Genomic DNA, 16,369 nt, shown 5'->3' on the forward strand with positions numbered 1-16,369 from the left:
GATGTACCCACACGTCTTGTTGAGTCACCCCTGGCGAGTCCCTGCACCAGAAGTGGAGGATGGCACTGCCATGTGTCCCCCTCCACCACCCTCCCCAGCAGAGGACAGAGGCCACCTGTCCTGACCACTGTCCAGGGGGCTTCCCCACAGGTCAGGCAGCAGCAGAAGCATCTGAGGCCGAGAACCAGTGTGGATCCTTGAAGATGGACGCTCTGATTGTGAAGCTGCTCCAGCTCCAGAGGGCAGCGCGGCTTGGAGAGTGGAGTCACCACGTTGTGGGCAGCGGCGTGTCACCAGCCCAAATTCCTGGAGGTATAAGTGAACTGCGAGGCGTCGTCTGGTCTCAGTGGGGTTTAGGGATGCTTTAGGAACCATTGGTAGCTAGTGGGCACTTACACCGAAGGACGACGGTACGTTGAGTGTGTTGTGTCCCAGCCATGGTCCCGTGAGGCTTCAACCAGGCCACCGCCAGCCTGGAAGACACGGTGACACTTGTGTCTGACGGGCCAGTCAGCTTCGGTCTGAAACCTTCCGTCCTGACGTAAGTGCAGCCCTTCAGTCGCTGGGCAAGGACCTGGCCCCACAGCACTTGACTTGTGACATGAGTACAGAAACACAGGCTTCAACCTTTCTCCCATCATGAATATTATTCTTTGGATTCTTTTCAAGTGTAAATGTGATATTTAGCTTCTGATCCCTTCACAGATAGATGGTAGCTAGATTTGGCCAGGTTTGGGATTGCAGTTTGCTGATTGCTGTTGTAAGACACACAGGTAGGAAGGCAAACTTTTGAGAATTAACTGCTGATTCTGGTTTTCCTTTCAAAAGCAATAATTAGTTTCTGAGTCTAATAGTTTGGGCTCTAAATGTTTTAATTTCTGGGCTTCTGTCTCTTTCACTTTCTCAGTCAGTAAATATTTGAGCACCAACCACGGGTCCTTGCTGGGATGAAATGGCCGAGGAGTCCACCTCCTTCAAGTCCATGTCCGGCAGGGACTGCAATGCCTGAGCTGACTTCTGACTCCAGCTCAGAGACTGATGGTCAGTCTTGGTTCTGCCAGGGCAGGAGGTCACATAAACTCTTCTGTCGCCATGAAGAAGGGCTGAGGCCAGACAGTCTCGTTTCCCTACCCTCGCTGTTCCTCAGGTTTGACCTCTAACCAGACAAACACCCAGCAGCTGCTGCTACTCATAACTGACCAGCTCCATCCAGGGCTGCATGGAGAAAGGGGCTCTTGTTGCTCAGAGTGAACTGTGGGGATGGGACAACCTCTGGACGACCGCGGGCATGCAGGCATGTGGGGCGGCTTCTGCCGATGCTCCACCCTTTGTGGAGTAGGAGCTGTGGTGTCTGATGTCCTGCACTGAACAATAGGGGAGTCCCCAAAATGTCAAGATTGTTTTTGAACAGCCAAGTTCAGAATTTTCTATTTCAGTGCCTGATTGATCATCTGTCAGCAGAGGTTCACACATTTGCTATTAGTTTCTAACTCAGATGTTCAAGATGTAAGGAGAAACACTTGAGAAGGTGTTTACAGAGACCCTACATCCTTTGTAATGTGAACAATTAAGCCCTCTCTTTGGTCTGCTTCAGTTCAGTCAGTTCAGTTGCTCAGTCATGTCTGACTTTTTGAGACCCCATGGACTGCAGCATGCCAGGCCTCCCTGTCCATCACCAACTCCTGGAGCTTACTCAGACTCATGTCCATCAAGTCGGTGATGCCATCCAACCATCTCACCCTTTATCATCCCCTTCTCCTCCCGCCTTCAATCTTTCCCAGCATCAGGGTCTTTTTCCAGTGAGTCAGTTCTTCGCATCAGGTGGCCAAAGTATTGGAATTTGAGCTTCAGCATCAGTCCTTCCAATGAATATTCAGGACTGATTTCCTTTAGGATTAACTGGTTGGATCTCCTTGCAGTCCAAGGGATACTAAAGAGTCTTCTCCAACACCACAGTTCAAAAGCATCAATTCTTTGGCGCTCAGCTTTCTTTATAGTTCAACTCTCACATCTATACATGACTATCAGAAAAACCATAGCTTTGACTGTACGGACCTTTGTCATCAAAGTGATGTCTCTGCTTTTTAATATACTGTCTAGGTTGGTCGTAGTTTTCTTCTAAGGAGCCAAGGGTCTTTTAATTTCGTGGCTATCCACAGTGATTTTGGAGTCCAGGAAAATAAAATCTGTCACTGTTTCCACTTTTTCCCCATCTGTTTGCCATGAAGTAATGGGACTGGATGCCATGATCTTAGTTTTCTGAATGTTGAGTTTTAAACCAGCGTTTTCACTCTTCTCTTTCACCCTCATTTGAGGCTCTTTAGTTCCTCTTCACTTTCTGCAATTAAAGTGGTATGATCTGCACATCTGAGATTGTTGATATTTCTCCCAGAAATCTTGATTCCAGCCTGTGTTTCATCCAGCCTGGCATTTGGCGTGATGTACTTTGCATATAAGTTAAATAAGCAGGGTGACAATATACAGCCATGCCTTTCTCAATGTTGAAACAGTCAGTTGTTCCATGTAAGGTTCTAACTGTTGCTTCTGGACCCACATACAGATTTCTCAGGAGACAGGTAAAGTGGTTTGGTATTCCCATCTCTTTAAGAATTTTCCACAGTTTGTTGTGATTCACACAGTCACAGGCTTTAGTGTAATCAGTGAAACAGAAATAAATGTTTTCTTGAAATTCCTTTGCCTTTTCTATGATCCAGTGGATGTTGGCAATTTGATCTCTGGTTCTTCTGCCTTTTCTAAATCCAGCTTGTACATCTGGAAGTTCTCAGTTCACATACTGCTAAAGTCTAGCTTGAAGGATTTTGAGCATGTGCATAAACTAGATTACTTTTAAAAAATCTCCTCTTTCACTGTACCGTCTGAAACAGAATTCTCTGGGGTAGGGAGGTGGTGGGGAAGAGAAGCATAATAAAGCATAGGTATGTCAGAGACCTAGGACTTAAGTTCACTCCTGGTTTCCTACCATGTGTTTCACACCCCAGAGCCTTGGACTATGGTTACTGACCGGAGGAACCTTTCTAGGAGACCAAGAAGTACCTACATGCATCAAGATAGCAGCCATTGCTGCAGCTAGAGGAACTGGTCATAATGACTAATCAGACCAGAGGGGAAGGCCTGATTTTCAAAGAAAAGTTCACTGTGGGACCTGAGCTGGATGGTCAAAAGAGAAAGGAAAAACAAAAAAAGATAGGTGTGAACAGGTAGGGGCTTGGAGACAACTGTCACTCCCAGAGCTGAAGGAAGGGTTTTAGAACAGAGGTAAATGATACATAGATGGACAGACATGGAAAGGTAGCTTCCACACAGATAAAGAGCTGAAATGCTGGTTTCCCTGACAGCTGCTTCCCCAAGGGAACAGTCAGCATAAGGACTGAGATGTAACTTGTACATGGAACCTTCTGCCGGGTGAACTTCCTCTTCCACCGGTCTGTCCTTCCCTCATCCTTTCTTCTGAGCCTTTCTTAATTATGGATTTTCTCTGTTCAGACCCAAGCTCAGGGCGGCCAGGGATAAGGACCAGGAGCAGAGCAGATGCAGCTCCTCGCCCACAGGCCAGATGAGGAGCCCCCTACACAACAAGGTGAGGAGCCCCCCAACCCCCACCCAGTGTAGGGGTGTCACAGCCACTCTCCAAGAAGGTGCTGGGGTCTGAGGGAGGGCTCTGTGGGATTCTTGGGCAGTGCTTAAGACTGTTTTCTGCTTCTGAACAGAAGCAGAAACTCCTCCAACTCCTGTAAAATCCAAAATAAAATGTTTGGAAGTGATTTATTTATAAGAGGAACTCCTACACTCTGCCCTAAAGATCGACAGCAGAATGAAGCTGAATACAGGTCACAAGATGTAAACCGGAGGCAGACAAGTGGAAACAGTGTGGTCTACAGCCACGTCTTGACCTCTGGGAGCAGAACTCAGCAGCTGTAATTATTAAAAGGTTACAGGAATTACAGTTTCACGTTCTTAATTTTTATGATCCTCTTTAAAATGAATTAGAAAAGAGTGGGTTGTCATTCCTTTTTTTTTCCAACAAAGGATATATAATAATTTGTTTTGTTTAAACCAAACCTTGCCTACTGCCTGTGACCTTACTCACTGAACAAGCCCGGTTCAGAGGAAAGCTTGGTGTAAAGCAATTACAGAATCACTTCTTCATCTTCCGTTCTGAGCCATCTCCCCTTGTCTTCTGCAGTCACTGTGCTGGTTTCCCTCTAGATGTTCAGTCATGGCACCCCTCAGTCCTGCTTCCTCTCTGATGGCTTCCTTTCACCTTCTAGCAAGAATTTTGTTTGTCTTCTATAAGTTTTTTTCCTGGTCTTAAAAGTTACAGTTATAGTAAAAATATGAAGGAAAAAATGAATCATCCAAAATTATGTTCAATCCTCTGGAATATTCGCCTTACTTCTCCAGCGATTCCCACTCACCTTTCATGTCTCAGCTGACATACAGGTTTTTAAACCTCCCCTAATGGTTTCCCCTCTTGTCATAGCCTTCTCGGTATCCTGTAGCCCTGTATTTTTTCTTCATTGCACTGAACTCTGGGTTATAATTAATGCTGCACTTACTTGGACGATGCCCTCACTAGAATATAAGCTACATAGAGACTGGAAACATGTTGTGCTGTTTATCATGCGTTTGGCATACAACACAAGTGCTGAATGAATGTCTACACTGTCTGCTAGAAAGCTGCTTTAGCAATCTGTACCTTCACTTACACTGTTTCCTGTTCCTGGAGGGCAGGGGTTATTTCTTATTATTGCTCGATTTTATTAGACCACAGATCATCTTCATAGGGCTGTGGAAGAGCAGGTATGATACCATGAACGTGGTTCCTGAATTGAAGCAGCCCTGGGTCTCAACTTCCTCTTCAGTGTGAGGTTGAGGAGTTAGGTAAAGGTTTTCCAACTGCCCTATAGAGCCAAAGGCATCCTTAGGACACCTTTGCAGGGCTGCCTAATTGAAATGTCAGTTTAGAGGTTTGCTGACTTGAAGATTTCTAAGCTCTCAAAATTCAGACTGAAAAATTAAGAACCTACCATTAAAAGAGGTCAAGTTTTGGTGAAAACTGATGAATTCTTATCAACTCCTAAGTATCAAGCAGGCCTTCTAATACACATTTGCTTAATGAATACTGACAACTGGTCAGGTGCTGACGGGAGCACTTAACTTGGTGACACAAAGCTCTTGTTTTTAGCTTGCTTTGTCCAGTGTGGGTAGTCATCAGCCACAGGAGAACGTAACATGGCTGGTCCAAATGGAGATTTGCTGAAAGCATGAAACACATGCTGCATTTTGAAGACTTAGTATAAACAATGTAAAATATCTCATTGTTATATAAGTTAAATTTTGAAGTATTCTGGACATACTAGGTTTGTTGTTGTTTAGTCACTAAGTCATGTCCAACTCTTTGCAACCCCGTGGACTGTATGTAGCACATCAGGCTCCTTTGTCTTCCACTATTTTCCAGAGGTTAGGTAGGATATGTTAAAATTAATTTAACCTGTTCCTTTTATATGGTTTAATATTTAATGTTACTGGATACTATTTAATGGTTTAATATTTAGTAGTAATATCTAATAATAATAATTACTTCAGTCGCTCAGTCACGTCCAACTCTTTGTGACCCCATGGACTGCAGCACGCCAGGCCTCCGTCCATCACCAACTCCCGGAGCTTGCTCAGGCTCATGTCCATTGAGTCAGTGATGCCATCCAATCATCTTATCCTCTGTCATCCCCTTCTCCTGCCTTCAGTCTTTCCAGCATCAGAGTCTTTTCTAATGAGTCAGCTCTTCGCATCAGGTGGCCAAAGTATTGGAGCTTCAGCTTCAGCATCAGTCCTTCCAATGAATATTCAGGACTGATTTCTTTTAGGATTGATTGGTTTGAACTCATTGCAGTCCAATGGACTCTCAGGAGTCTTCTCCAACACCACAGTTCAAAAGCATCAATTCTTTGGCGCTCAGCTTTCTTTATAGTCCAGCTCTCACATCCATACATGACTACTGGAAAAATCATAGGTTTGACTAGACAGACCTTTGTCAGCAAAGTAATGTCTCTCCTTTTTAATATGCTGTCTAGGTTGGTCATAGCTTTTCTTCCAAGGAGCAAACGTCTTTTAGTTTCATGGTTGCAGTCACCATTTGCAGTGACTCTGGAGCCCAAGATAATAAAGTCTGTCAGTATTTCCATTTTTTCCCCACCTGTTTGCCATGATCTTAGTTTTTACAATGTTGAGTTTTAAGCCAGTTTTTTCACTCTCCCCTTTCACTTTCATCAAGAGGCTCTTTAGTTTTTCTTCTCTTTCTGCCATAAGGATGGTGTCATCTGCATATCTGAGGTTATTGATATTTCTTCTGGTAGTCTTCATTCCAGCTGTGCTTCATCCAGCCCAGCATTTTTGCATGATGTACTCTGCATATAAGTTAAATAAAAAGAGTGACAGTTTACAGTCTTGACGTACTCTTTTCCAATTTGGAACCAGTCTGTTGTTTGATGTCCAGTTCTAACTGTTGCTTCTTGGTCTGCATACAGATTTCTCAGGAGGCAGGTAAGGTAGTCTGGAATTCCCATCTCTTGAAGAATTTTCCACAGTTTGTTGTGATCCACACAGTCAAAGGCTTTGGTGTAGTCAGTAAAGCAGAAGTAGATGTTTCTCTGGAAGTGATGCTTTTTCTGTGATCCAGTGGATGTTGGCAATATGATCTCTGGTTCCTCTGCCTTTTCTAAATACAGCTTGAACATCTGGAAGTTCACAGTTCATGTACTGTTGAAGCCTGTCTTGGAGAATTTTGAGCATTACTTTGTTAGTGTGTGAGATGAGTGCGATTGTGCTGTAGTTTGAGCATTCTTTGGCATTGCCTTTCTTTGGGATTGGAATGAAACCTGATCTTTTCCAGTCCTGTGGCCACTGCTGAGTTTCCCAAATAAGCTAACATATTGAGTGCACTTTCACAGCATCATCTTCTAGGATTTGAAATAGCTCAGCTGGAATTCCATCACCTCCACTAACTTTGTTCGTTAGTGATGCTTCCTAAAGGCCCGCTTTACTTCGCACTCCAGGATATTGGCTCTAGGTGATAAGCACACCATCATGGTTATCTGGGTCATTAAGATCTTTTTGATATAGTTCCTCTGTGTAGTCTTGGCACTTCTTGTTAAGATCTTCTGCTTCTGTTAGGTCCATACCGTTTTTGTCCTTTATTGTGCTCATCTTTGCATGAAATGTTCCCTTGGTATCTCTAATTGTCTTGAAGAGATCTCATCTTTCTCAGTCTATTGTTTTCCTCTATTTCTTTGCATTGATCATTGAGGAAGGCTTTCTTATCTCTCCTTGCTATTCTTCAGAATTCTGCATTCAGATGGGTATATCTTTCCTTTTCTCCTTTGTCTTTAGCTTCTCTTCTCTTCTTTTCTCAGCTATTTGTAAGGCTGCCTCAGACAACCATTTTGCCTTTTTACATTTCTTTTCTTGGGGATGGTCTTAGTCACCACCTCCTGTACATTGTCACAAAGTTCTCTTCATAGTTCCTCAGGCATTCTATCAGATCTAATCCCTTGAGTCTATTTGTCACTTCCACTGTGTAATTGTATGGGATTTGATTTAGGTCATACCTGAATGGTCTAGTGGTTTTCCTTACTTTCTTCAATTTAAATCTGAATTTGGCAATAAGGAGTTCATGTTCTGAGCCACAGTCAGCTCCCAGTCTTGTTTTTGCTGACTTTATAGAGCTTCTCTATCTTCAGCTTCTGAGAATATAATCAGTCTGATTTTGGTATTGACCATATGGTGATGTCCATGTGTAGAGTCTTTTCTTGTGTTGTTGGAAGAGGATGTTTGCTATGACCGGTGCATTCTCTTGGCAAAACTCTGTTAGCCTTTGCCCTGCTTCATTCCGTACTCCAAGGCCAAACTTGCCTGTTATTCCAGGTATCTCTTGACTTCCAATTTTTGCATTCCAGTCTCCTATGATGAAAAAGACATCTTTTTTGGGTGTTAGGTCTAGAAGTTCTTGTAGGTCTTCATAGAACTGACCAACTTCAGCTTCTTCAGCATTATTGGTTGGGGCGTAGACTTGGATTACTGTGATATTGAATGGTTTGCCTTGGAAACGAACAGAGATCATTCTGTCATTTTTGAGATTGCACCCAAGTACTGCATTTCAGACTCTTAAATTGACTATGAGAGCTACTTCATTTCTTCTAAGGAATTTGTGCCCACGGAGGTAGATATAATGGTCATCTGAGTTAAATTCACCCATTCCAGTCCATCTGAGTTCACTGATTCCTATAATGTCGATATTCACTCTTGTTATTTCCTATTTGACCACTTCCAATTTACCTTGATTCATGGACCTAACATTCCAGGTTCCTATGCAATATTGTTCTTTACACCATCAGACTTTACTTCCATCACCAGTCACATCCACAACTAAATGCTGTTTTGCTTTGGCTCCATCTCTTCATTCTTTCTGGAGTTATTTCTCCATTGATCTCCAGTAGCATATTGGGCACCTACTGATCTGGGGAATTCATCTTTCAGTGTCCTATCTTTTTGCCTTTTCATCATGTTCATGGGGTTCTCAAGGCAAAAATACTGGTTTGCCATTGCCTTCTCCAGTGGACCACGTTTTGTCAAAACTCTCCTTCATGACCTGTCCATCTTGGGTGGCCCTACATGGCATGGTTCATAGTTTCATTGAGTTAGACAAGGCTGTGGTCCATGTGATCAGTTTGATTAGTTTTCTGTGATGATGGTTTTCATTCTGTCTGCCCTGTGATGGATAAGGATAAAAGCTTATAGAAGCTTCCTTATGGGAGAGACTGAGTGTGGGGTAAACTGGGCCTTGTTCTGATGGATGGGGCCATGCTCAGTAAATCTTCAATCCAATTTTCTGTTGATAATCTATGGTAGTTTTCTGTTGCCAAACTATGGTAGTGGTAATGAAGGTGATGGTGATCTCCTTCAGAAGGTCTTGTGCAGGCACTGTTGTATTCAGTGCCCCTGACCTTGCAGCAGGCCACCTCTGACCCAGATCTCCGCTGGAGACTCCTGGACACTAATGGGCAAGTCTTGCTCAGTCTCTTGTGGGGTCACTGCTCCTTTCTCCTGGGTCCTGGTGCACACAAGGTCTTGTTTGTGCCCTCCAAGAGTCTGTTTCCCCAGTCCTGTGGAAGTTCTGTAAGCAGATCCCACTGGCCTCCAAAGTCAGATTCCTTGGGGGTTCTCAGTCCCTTTGTCAGATCCCCAAGTTGGGAACTCTGTTGGGTGTCCTAGAACTTTTTTGACAGTGCAAGAGTTTCTTTGGTATGATTTTTCTGCAGTTTCTGGGTCGTCTGCTCAGCAGCTTTATGGTGGGGCTAATGGCGACCTCCTCCAAGAGGGCTTGTGTTACATGCTCCATGACCCTGGTCTGCAACCAGAGCCCCTGTCCCCAGGGCAGGCTACTGCTGACCCATGTCTGCAGGAGACACTCAAACACTCAAAGGCAGGTCTGGCTCAGTCTGTGGGGTCTCTGGATCCTGGTGCCCACAAGATTTTGTTTGAGTCCTCCTAGCGTCTCTGACGGGTATGGGTTTGATTCTAAATGGAATTTCGCCCCTCCTTCTGTCTCGTTGGGGCTTCTCCTTTGCCTTTGCTGTGGGGTATCTTTTTTTTTTTTTTTTTTTTTTTTAATGGGATCCAACCTTCTCCTGTCGATGGTTGTTCAGCAGTGAGTTGCAGTTTTGGAATTCAAGAACTTGCCTCTCGGGTGTCATCAGTGGCCAGAATGGCAGAATGCCCAGCTCCACCCACCCCAGATATCTGAGTTGAACTCTGCACTTTAACTAGACCCCCAGGTTGTTTGTGTGCACTTGGACTTTTGAGGGCCTCTGATCTAAGTAAGTGACAGCACTCTTACTACCGATTCTATTCTTGGCTTGCCTAATCCTGCTGGACCCAGGATTGCTAACTTGAGGGACCTGGATCCTTCTGGGGGTGGAAGTCTAAGAATGGGCCCTAGGACTCTGTAAGATACTGGGATCTTCTGCATATCTGTTTATTTCCATCAGTAAAGCAGTGCCTTTGAAAGGATGGCCTCATCAGCAACACTTGGGAACTTGTTAGCAATGAAAGTGGGAGTGGGGAGAGGACAGCAGTGTTTGTTTGAACAAGCCCTCTTCTGATCCTGATGTCAGAAATTTGAGAACCACTGAATTAGAGGGGGAGGCAAAGAGAGGGTTGGGCCACTTCTGCATTGTGGTTTGGGCAGGAGGGTGATGCTGGCTTGAACTGAGATCACCATCATGGGAATTGGTTGGAGGAGTGAAGTGAGAACAAGATGATGGATTTGAGTCTGGATATATTGAAATCAATGGTATTGACTAATGTCAAATGTTTATTGAACAATTTTCTATCTGTATGTTCAGCCTAGTCTAAAGGTCAAGAAAAAGGGCTTTGTAGTCAAATTTGAATTTTTTGAGAACTGGTAAAAGTAAATCCAACTTTACATAATGTTTAAGAGAACTGTTTTTAACACACTGATTTTATATAAAGTTAGTCACCAGCAGGTAGCCAACAGTATATGATTACTATGTGATATACTTGTGTTTGTTTTGGCCTAGGGGAATGGACTAAATCAACAATTTATTAAAGGCAGTTTTTTTAAATACATTTATTAACCAATGTTAACACATTAAATGAGTCTATATATTGCTAGTCAGAGCAGCTTACAAAATGCCAGAATGCATCGAAGAACTGGACAGCCACAATGAGTAATTACAATGTGCATAGTGGCTAAGCTCAACACCTTGATATAGCTTTATGATTTGCAGAAAAATTTTAATAATGATTCCTAAACAATCAATTGTAATTTTACCTAAAACTTTTACAAAACCAGGCCACAATCTCTTTTTTTAATTTTGTTTTTTTTTTTTTTTTTTAAACACACAGTTTTCACACTGTAGTAACTTGGAAATGTGCAACCGTGTCAACGGAGACAAAAAAGCCAAAGTAACACGAGTCTTACTTTCATGCAGCTATCGGTAAATAGTACACACTCTGGAATGATTTCACACCAAAAATAGTTCCACAATAACTTGCTCTCATAGGGGTGGATCGAAGTTTTAAAACTTGGAAAACAATCAGAGAAGGTAAGTGTTCTCAGTTATGTCGTCTCGACCAGACCACAGCACTGTGGCGACGTTGACCAATCTCACAGCAACGAGGAGGGACCGAGAATGCCACGTGCCTGCGTAGTTCAGGGACGCTGTTGACGTGCGGCTACCAGACAGGTCCTCCAAGCCACGGGGCACCACCAGGCAGTCGCTTGTCGATTAACTTGTGTCACCACCATCTGCAACAGCATCAGGACTGGGGGGGTGATTATTTCACAGAAGACTTGGGTACATTTTTGTCTTTAGAGTGACCCTGACAAACCTGGAGAAAACTTTTTGAAAGGTTTTTCTCCTGATTCTCTCACTTACATTGTGTGTAATTGCTTTAATAAATATCAAAGGTGTAAATAAATATTTACAAATTATTTCTCTAACCTTAAAAATAACTAAATGATAAGTGGGAATTTGACTTGGTCTAAGGTCAGTCTTTGAAAAAACATAAATTGTGAGGGTTTGTTTTATTTTTTAAAATTAAGGTTTCCTGGCTGTATTTTATATATCTATATATAAAAAAAATCATTATTCAACTATCGATCCATTCCTATTGGTAATGCTTCTTAATCCAGACATTCCGCAAAATACAGACTTTTTACAAATCACGGCATCTTTAATACAAGAAAATTAACATGCATTATTCTTCATTCTGTGTACAGTGATGGAGTTCATTAGTAGGCAATGATCCATTACTACAAACATAACGGCTTCTGTGAAACTTAAGTGCTTTCTTTCCTTTCAGTATTAACTTATGATAGAAGAGGTGACACCAGATAGTAGGCAATCAGATGACACTTGGGGAGGGAAGGGAAGCATTAAAGAAATCTGTATGCCTCATCTATAATTTCATGTATGGATAAAGGTAGTTTTTGGCTTTTTATTTTTGTTGTTTATTTTGTTACAAGCACTCATGTTAGGACAAAGATGAAATGTGCAAACTTTAAAATTTAAATATTCATTTTCTCTAAGATCCAGCTCAGTAAAAGATTACCCCAGTTCCCTGCAATTTTAAACTACAAGATCAAAGCTAATAATTTGTTATAAAAGTTATATATTGAAAAGAAATAATGAAAAACACAATTGGGAAATATTTAAGAAAAAATATGCAGGACTAGCACCTGCTGTGTCAACCCTGTTCCCTAAATTCAATCATATACCCACTGGCATAACCAATAGATAATGCCTTTAAACAGTAAAGTAAGCTGAACAAAACCAGCTCAACAAGGTTAAGAAATAAATTTCACATCAAGGTAGTATGTTTTATTTCTGAAACAGTTCTGTAGTTCTTACATTCAGATCTATTTTAAATGTTTCTTTGTTAAACTCACTTGTAATTCACCTGTTTTTTAAAGATCTGTTGTTTAAAGGTTAAAATCTCTGTAAAACCTAAAAATGTTTTAAAATTTGCTGAAAATGCAACAAACTCTCAATTAAAATTTATTTAAAATAATACCCTCCACTGATGTTACTTTTACCCCCTGAAAAACTCCAGAGGAGCGTTAACAAAAGATTTAAACTACTGTGCAAAATTTCTTCACGAAAAGTGTTTAAAGGCTGGTGCAAAATGGGAAGCAAATTCTAAACAATTTTGGCTTCTTGGAAACAAAAACCGCTGTGTCTGAGAGGAATAGTCGTCAGTGATTCTCCAGGAAGAGCCAGCCTTCATCTTTTCCGGCGACAGGTGCGCTTGTGCTCCGCATGCCAGTGCTCCTGCTGACACTTGATGGAGCAGTACGATGTGTTCCAGCAGCAGTGGTACATGGCCTCCTCCTCACAGTTGTAGCACTGTAGCAAGAAACCGTGACCAGCAAGTAAACGAAACTGGGTACAACTACAGACTTTAAAACTGTGCTTTCAAAGATCTTTCTAACTCAAGTGTAAACTAGGACATCAAAACACGGTTTCTGTCCTGAGCAGGACAGTAGGGAAACAATGGGATGACAGAGGCTCAGCATGCAGTCATTATCAGCAACCTCAAGCTTACTCAGCACAACATCAACTTCTTGCATCTGTACTAGGTCATTAACATCAACAGCACACAAGCATAAATAATTTCTCTTTTCCTAAAAAGGTCTGAAGGTTCTGAAAAGAGAACGGAGCAGCAGCACAAGGATTCCCCACCCCACCCCCCGCCACACACACCAGCTCTGCTGCACAATCTAAAGGGACTGTTTTGGAACCCTGAGGTCTGGGAAAGGGTGGAACAATAAGTTATGGTCACTTTGGTCATTTTGGCTCTTAGCACTGAAACAGCTACCTCTTCCCCACCTGCAGCCCCAGATGGCTATGCATGGAGCCCCCTGGCAGGTGTTCTGCAGACTGCTGCTTCTGGTCACAGATGGGCGGGCCACTTTATTAATAGTTGCACCCCTCCCCCACCCATCACAAGTCCTCCCTCTGAAATGACTTCCCTTTTGCAAGCCATTCAAAATCAATTGCACATACAGGGGAATTAGGAAGTCAATGTGCAAACCCAAGGAGAGGCTTAGAAAAGACCTAAGAAGACATTTAATTTACACCTCAGTCTGATCCTGGGAACAGACAGCCATAACAATCAAAGAAACAGCAACAGCAAACTACGATAAAGGGGAGAAAATGAGTTCCAGTTACCATATTATTAGACTCAAATGTTTAGTGTTCAACAACAACAACAAAAATCACAAGGCATACAAAGAAGCAGGAAGTATGACTATTCAAAGGAAAAAGAATCAATCAACAAACTGTTCATGTAAAAAAAACCTACTGGCAGATATACTAGACAAAGACTTTAAAACACCTATTAAAGAAGTGCAAAGAACTAAATGAAGATATGGAGAAAGTCAAGAAAATGATGTATGAACAAACTGGAAGTATCAATAAAAAGATGCTGATGGAAACCAAAAAGACTTGCAGCTGAGAATTCCATCAACTGAAGTGAAAAATGACTGGAGGGAGTCAAAGGCAGATGTGAGCCAAAGACAACAGGTCAATGGAAATTAACAAGACAGGGGAGAAGACTGCGGAAGAGCAAACAGCCTAAGAAGACCCACAGGGCATCATCCTTAGTGAACTGTCAGTTCTTAAGTTAGAGACCAGTGAGATGTTACTTTTATAAAGCAAAAGTAATCAATTTCTTTACTAGAAGCTAATGTATGTTAAGTGCAGTAAAATCTGAAAATCCTTAGTTTGCTACTATGATACTTACATTTACAATTTTATAAGTTAATATCACCTATCAGGGCCAGCCCACTTATCAAAATAAAATACCTGCATAGACGGAAAAGTTGTATAAATTATATATATTATGTCTCAAAGTATCATAATCTCAATGTAACAAAATAATTTTGAGCAAATAGAAATGTGGGCTCTGGAGTTAAAATACAGTTTAAGTTAATTAAAGTTGACAGTTCCACATTAGACTGTATTTCAGGATTTTTACATATGCCATAAAGATCTTTCTGAATTTTCATCATACCTATGGTATTTTTTTTTTTTTTCATAAATCAGATTCTAAGAAAATAGTGGTATTTACCCACTGCTTCTTCTTGGTCTGAGAAATTAGTTGTTTGTGCTGTGTTGCTAGCTTCTTGATTTCCTCTACAAATTCTTCTTTACACTTTTCCTTTACTTGCTTACATTTTCTGTCCATCTCACCCTGCATATTGGCTACAGCTTTATTTACAGCTTGTCTTTTTTCTTCTTCCATTTCAGAACGCAGCTGAGATGAAAAAAAAGTTAACCCACAGTATGTCAGCTCATAATTTACACAGACCATTAAGCAAAACCATAATACATAGTTTCTACTTAACTGATGTACCTCTCTTCCCTTTATTTCATTAAGGGCTATAAAATTTAGGTGAGAAAAGTACCTGTTATTTAAAATATTGTAAAAAGATGCCTTATTATATTCCCTGTTTTAAAGAGCTGCTATCTGGTTGATGCCTAAGCAACGTAAAACCACGACATGAAGACCATTCACCTGACCCACCCGTGTGTCTGAAGGCAGCACTGGCACTGAGGGCTGTGTTACCTTTTCTAGAGCTTCTCGTACAACTCTTTCAGTTTCTCGCTTGTGATCAGACTTCATTCGGTCTTTAAAGTCATTGAAAATTTTGGTGTACTTGTCATGGCACATGCTTTGACACACTCCATCACTGGTGGTCTGGGTGCTTCGATGCAGCATTCTTGGGGAAGAGGCACTTAACTTCTTGGTCTGAGTTGACACAGAAACTTTTTCAATTGGCTGAGGCATCGTGGGGATTTCCTGGCTGGAACTTACAGCTTCCGTTTCAGGCTCTGGTTCCTAAAGGATAAAGAAAGTGCCACAGAATTTACTAGTTCAAGAACAAGCTCTATCTGAAGAAAAACAGAGGGATACAAATAGCCATACAACCGCTGTTTAAACAATCATGTAAGAAAATGGAAAATTCTTTTGTGTATTCAACCACAATTCAAAATAAATTAAAAAAAAAATTAAAACACATGCAATTTGTAGGTACAATCATTCTACAGGAACTTCATTTACAATTCCATTAAATAATATTATGATGTTTCCTTTCAAAAGAGACTGAACAAAAAGTTTTACTGTGTAAGATCGTTAGAATTTATTGTTACTTCTTTGGATGAGATTCATAAACAAATACCCTAGACCACCCCTCACTGAGTATGTGGTAGTACTGTGCCCTGGTTTTAAAATATACCTGGATTATAGAATTGTAAAAGCCTGAACTTAGCCATAGTTTCTTTCAGTTTTCAAATGCTGGTCTCATTGATCTGCTGGATAAACGCTAAAAACTGTTTATTAAACGTTCCCAGACAATGCAGCAAAGGGCTGTCCCACTTAGCCAGATGTGGTCAGTGCTGCTTAACTGGATGCTCCCATGTGTTACTCTAGTGACAGGGCAGTGGGCAGTCTGGGTCCAACTTGGTTGCTATCCTGGGACTGATGGCAGTCCTTTTTGCAAGTTACCTGTCAGGAGCACTGCCTGGATCACAACTGTGGAAGTATTTCCTGTTTCACTTATCACCTGGACACTGCAGGGTGGGCAACTTACTTCTTTTTTGGGTTCCACACTTTGATTACGTCGTCCTTTCTTTGCTCTTGGTTCTTGAGTGACCTTTAGCTGTGGACATTATAAAAGTAACAGCACGTTATTCCTGACACCACAAAACACTTCTCTGCTGAGAAGACTAGCCATGGACCCATGGGGGAGAGGTGGGCACCTGCT

At 41.8% G+C, this 16,369-nt stretch overlaps 1 protein-coding gene and 1 long non-coding RNA gene across 8 annotated transcripts in view; one reads left to right on the forward strand and one right to left on the reverse strand.

The window, feature by feature from the left end:
- The first annotated feature begins 160 nt into the window (after positions 1-160).
- On the forward strand, positions 161-4,364 carry LOC133044380 (uncharacterized). The gene is made up of 3 exons (XR_009689929.1): positions 161-312; positions 3,505-3,598; positions 3,729-4,364. It is a non-coding gene; the product is annotated as an uncharacterized LOC133044380 (long non-coding RNA).
- Positions 4,365-12,025: 7,661 nt separating this feature from the next.
- Positions 12,026-16,369, reverse strand: part of ZMYND11 (zinc finger MYND-type containing 11) — a 73,003-nt gene continuing 68,659 nt past the window's right edge. For all 7 annotated transcript variants that reach the window (XM_061126619.1, XM_061126615.1, XM_061126620.1 and 4 more), the window contains 4 exons: positions 16,196-16,264; positions 15,172-15,444; positions 14,674-14,859; positions 12,026-12,947 (listed from right to left, as the gene is read on the reverse strand). In XM_061126619.1, the coding sequence (XP_060982602.1) occupies positions 12,825-12,947; positions 14,674-14,859; positions 15,172-15,444; positions 16,196-16,264 (651 nt within the window). In that variant the 3' untranslated portion in view covers positions 12,026-12,824. The remainder of the gene's footprint in view (positions 12,948-14,673; positions 14,860-15,171; positions 15,445-16,195; positions 16,265-16,369) is intronic.

Source organism: Dama dama, chromosome 23 (genome assembly GCF_033118175.1).
Source record: "Dama dama isolate Ldn47 chromosome 23, ASM3311817v1, whole genome shotgun sequence".
In the NCBI taxonomy this organism is placed as follows: domain Eukaryota; kingdom Metazoa; phylum Chordata; class Mammalia; order Artiodactyla; family Cervidae; genus Dama; species Dama dama.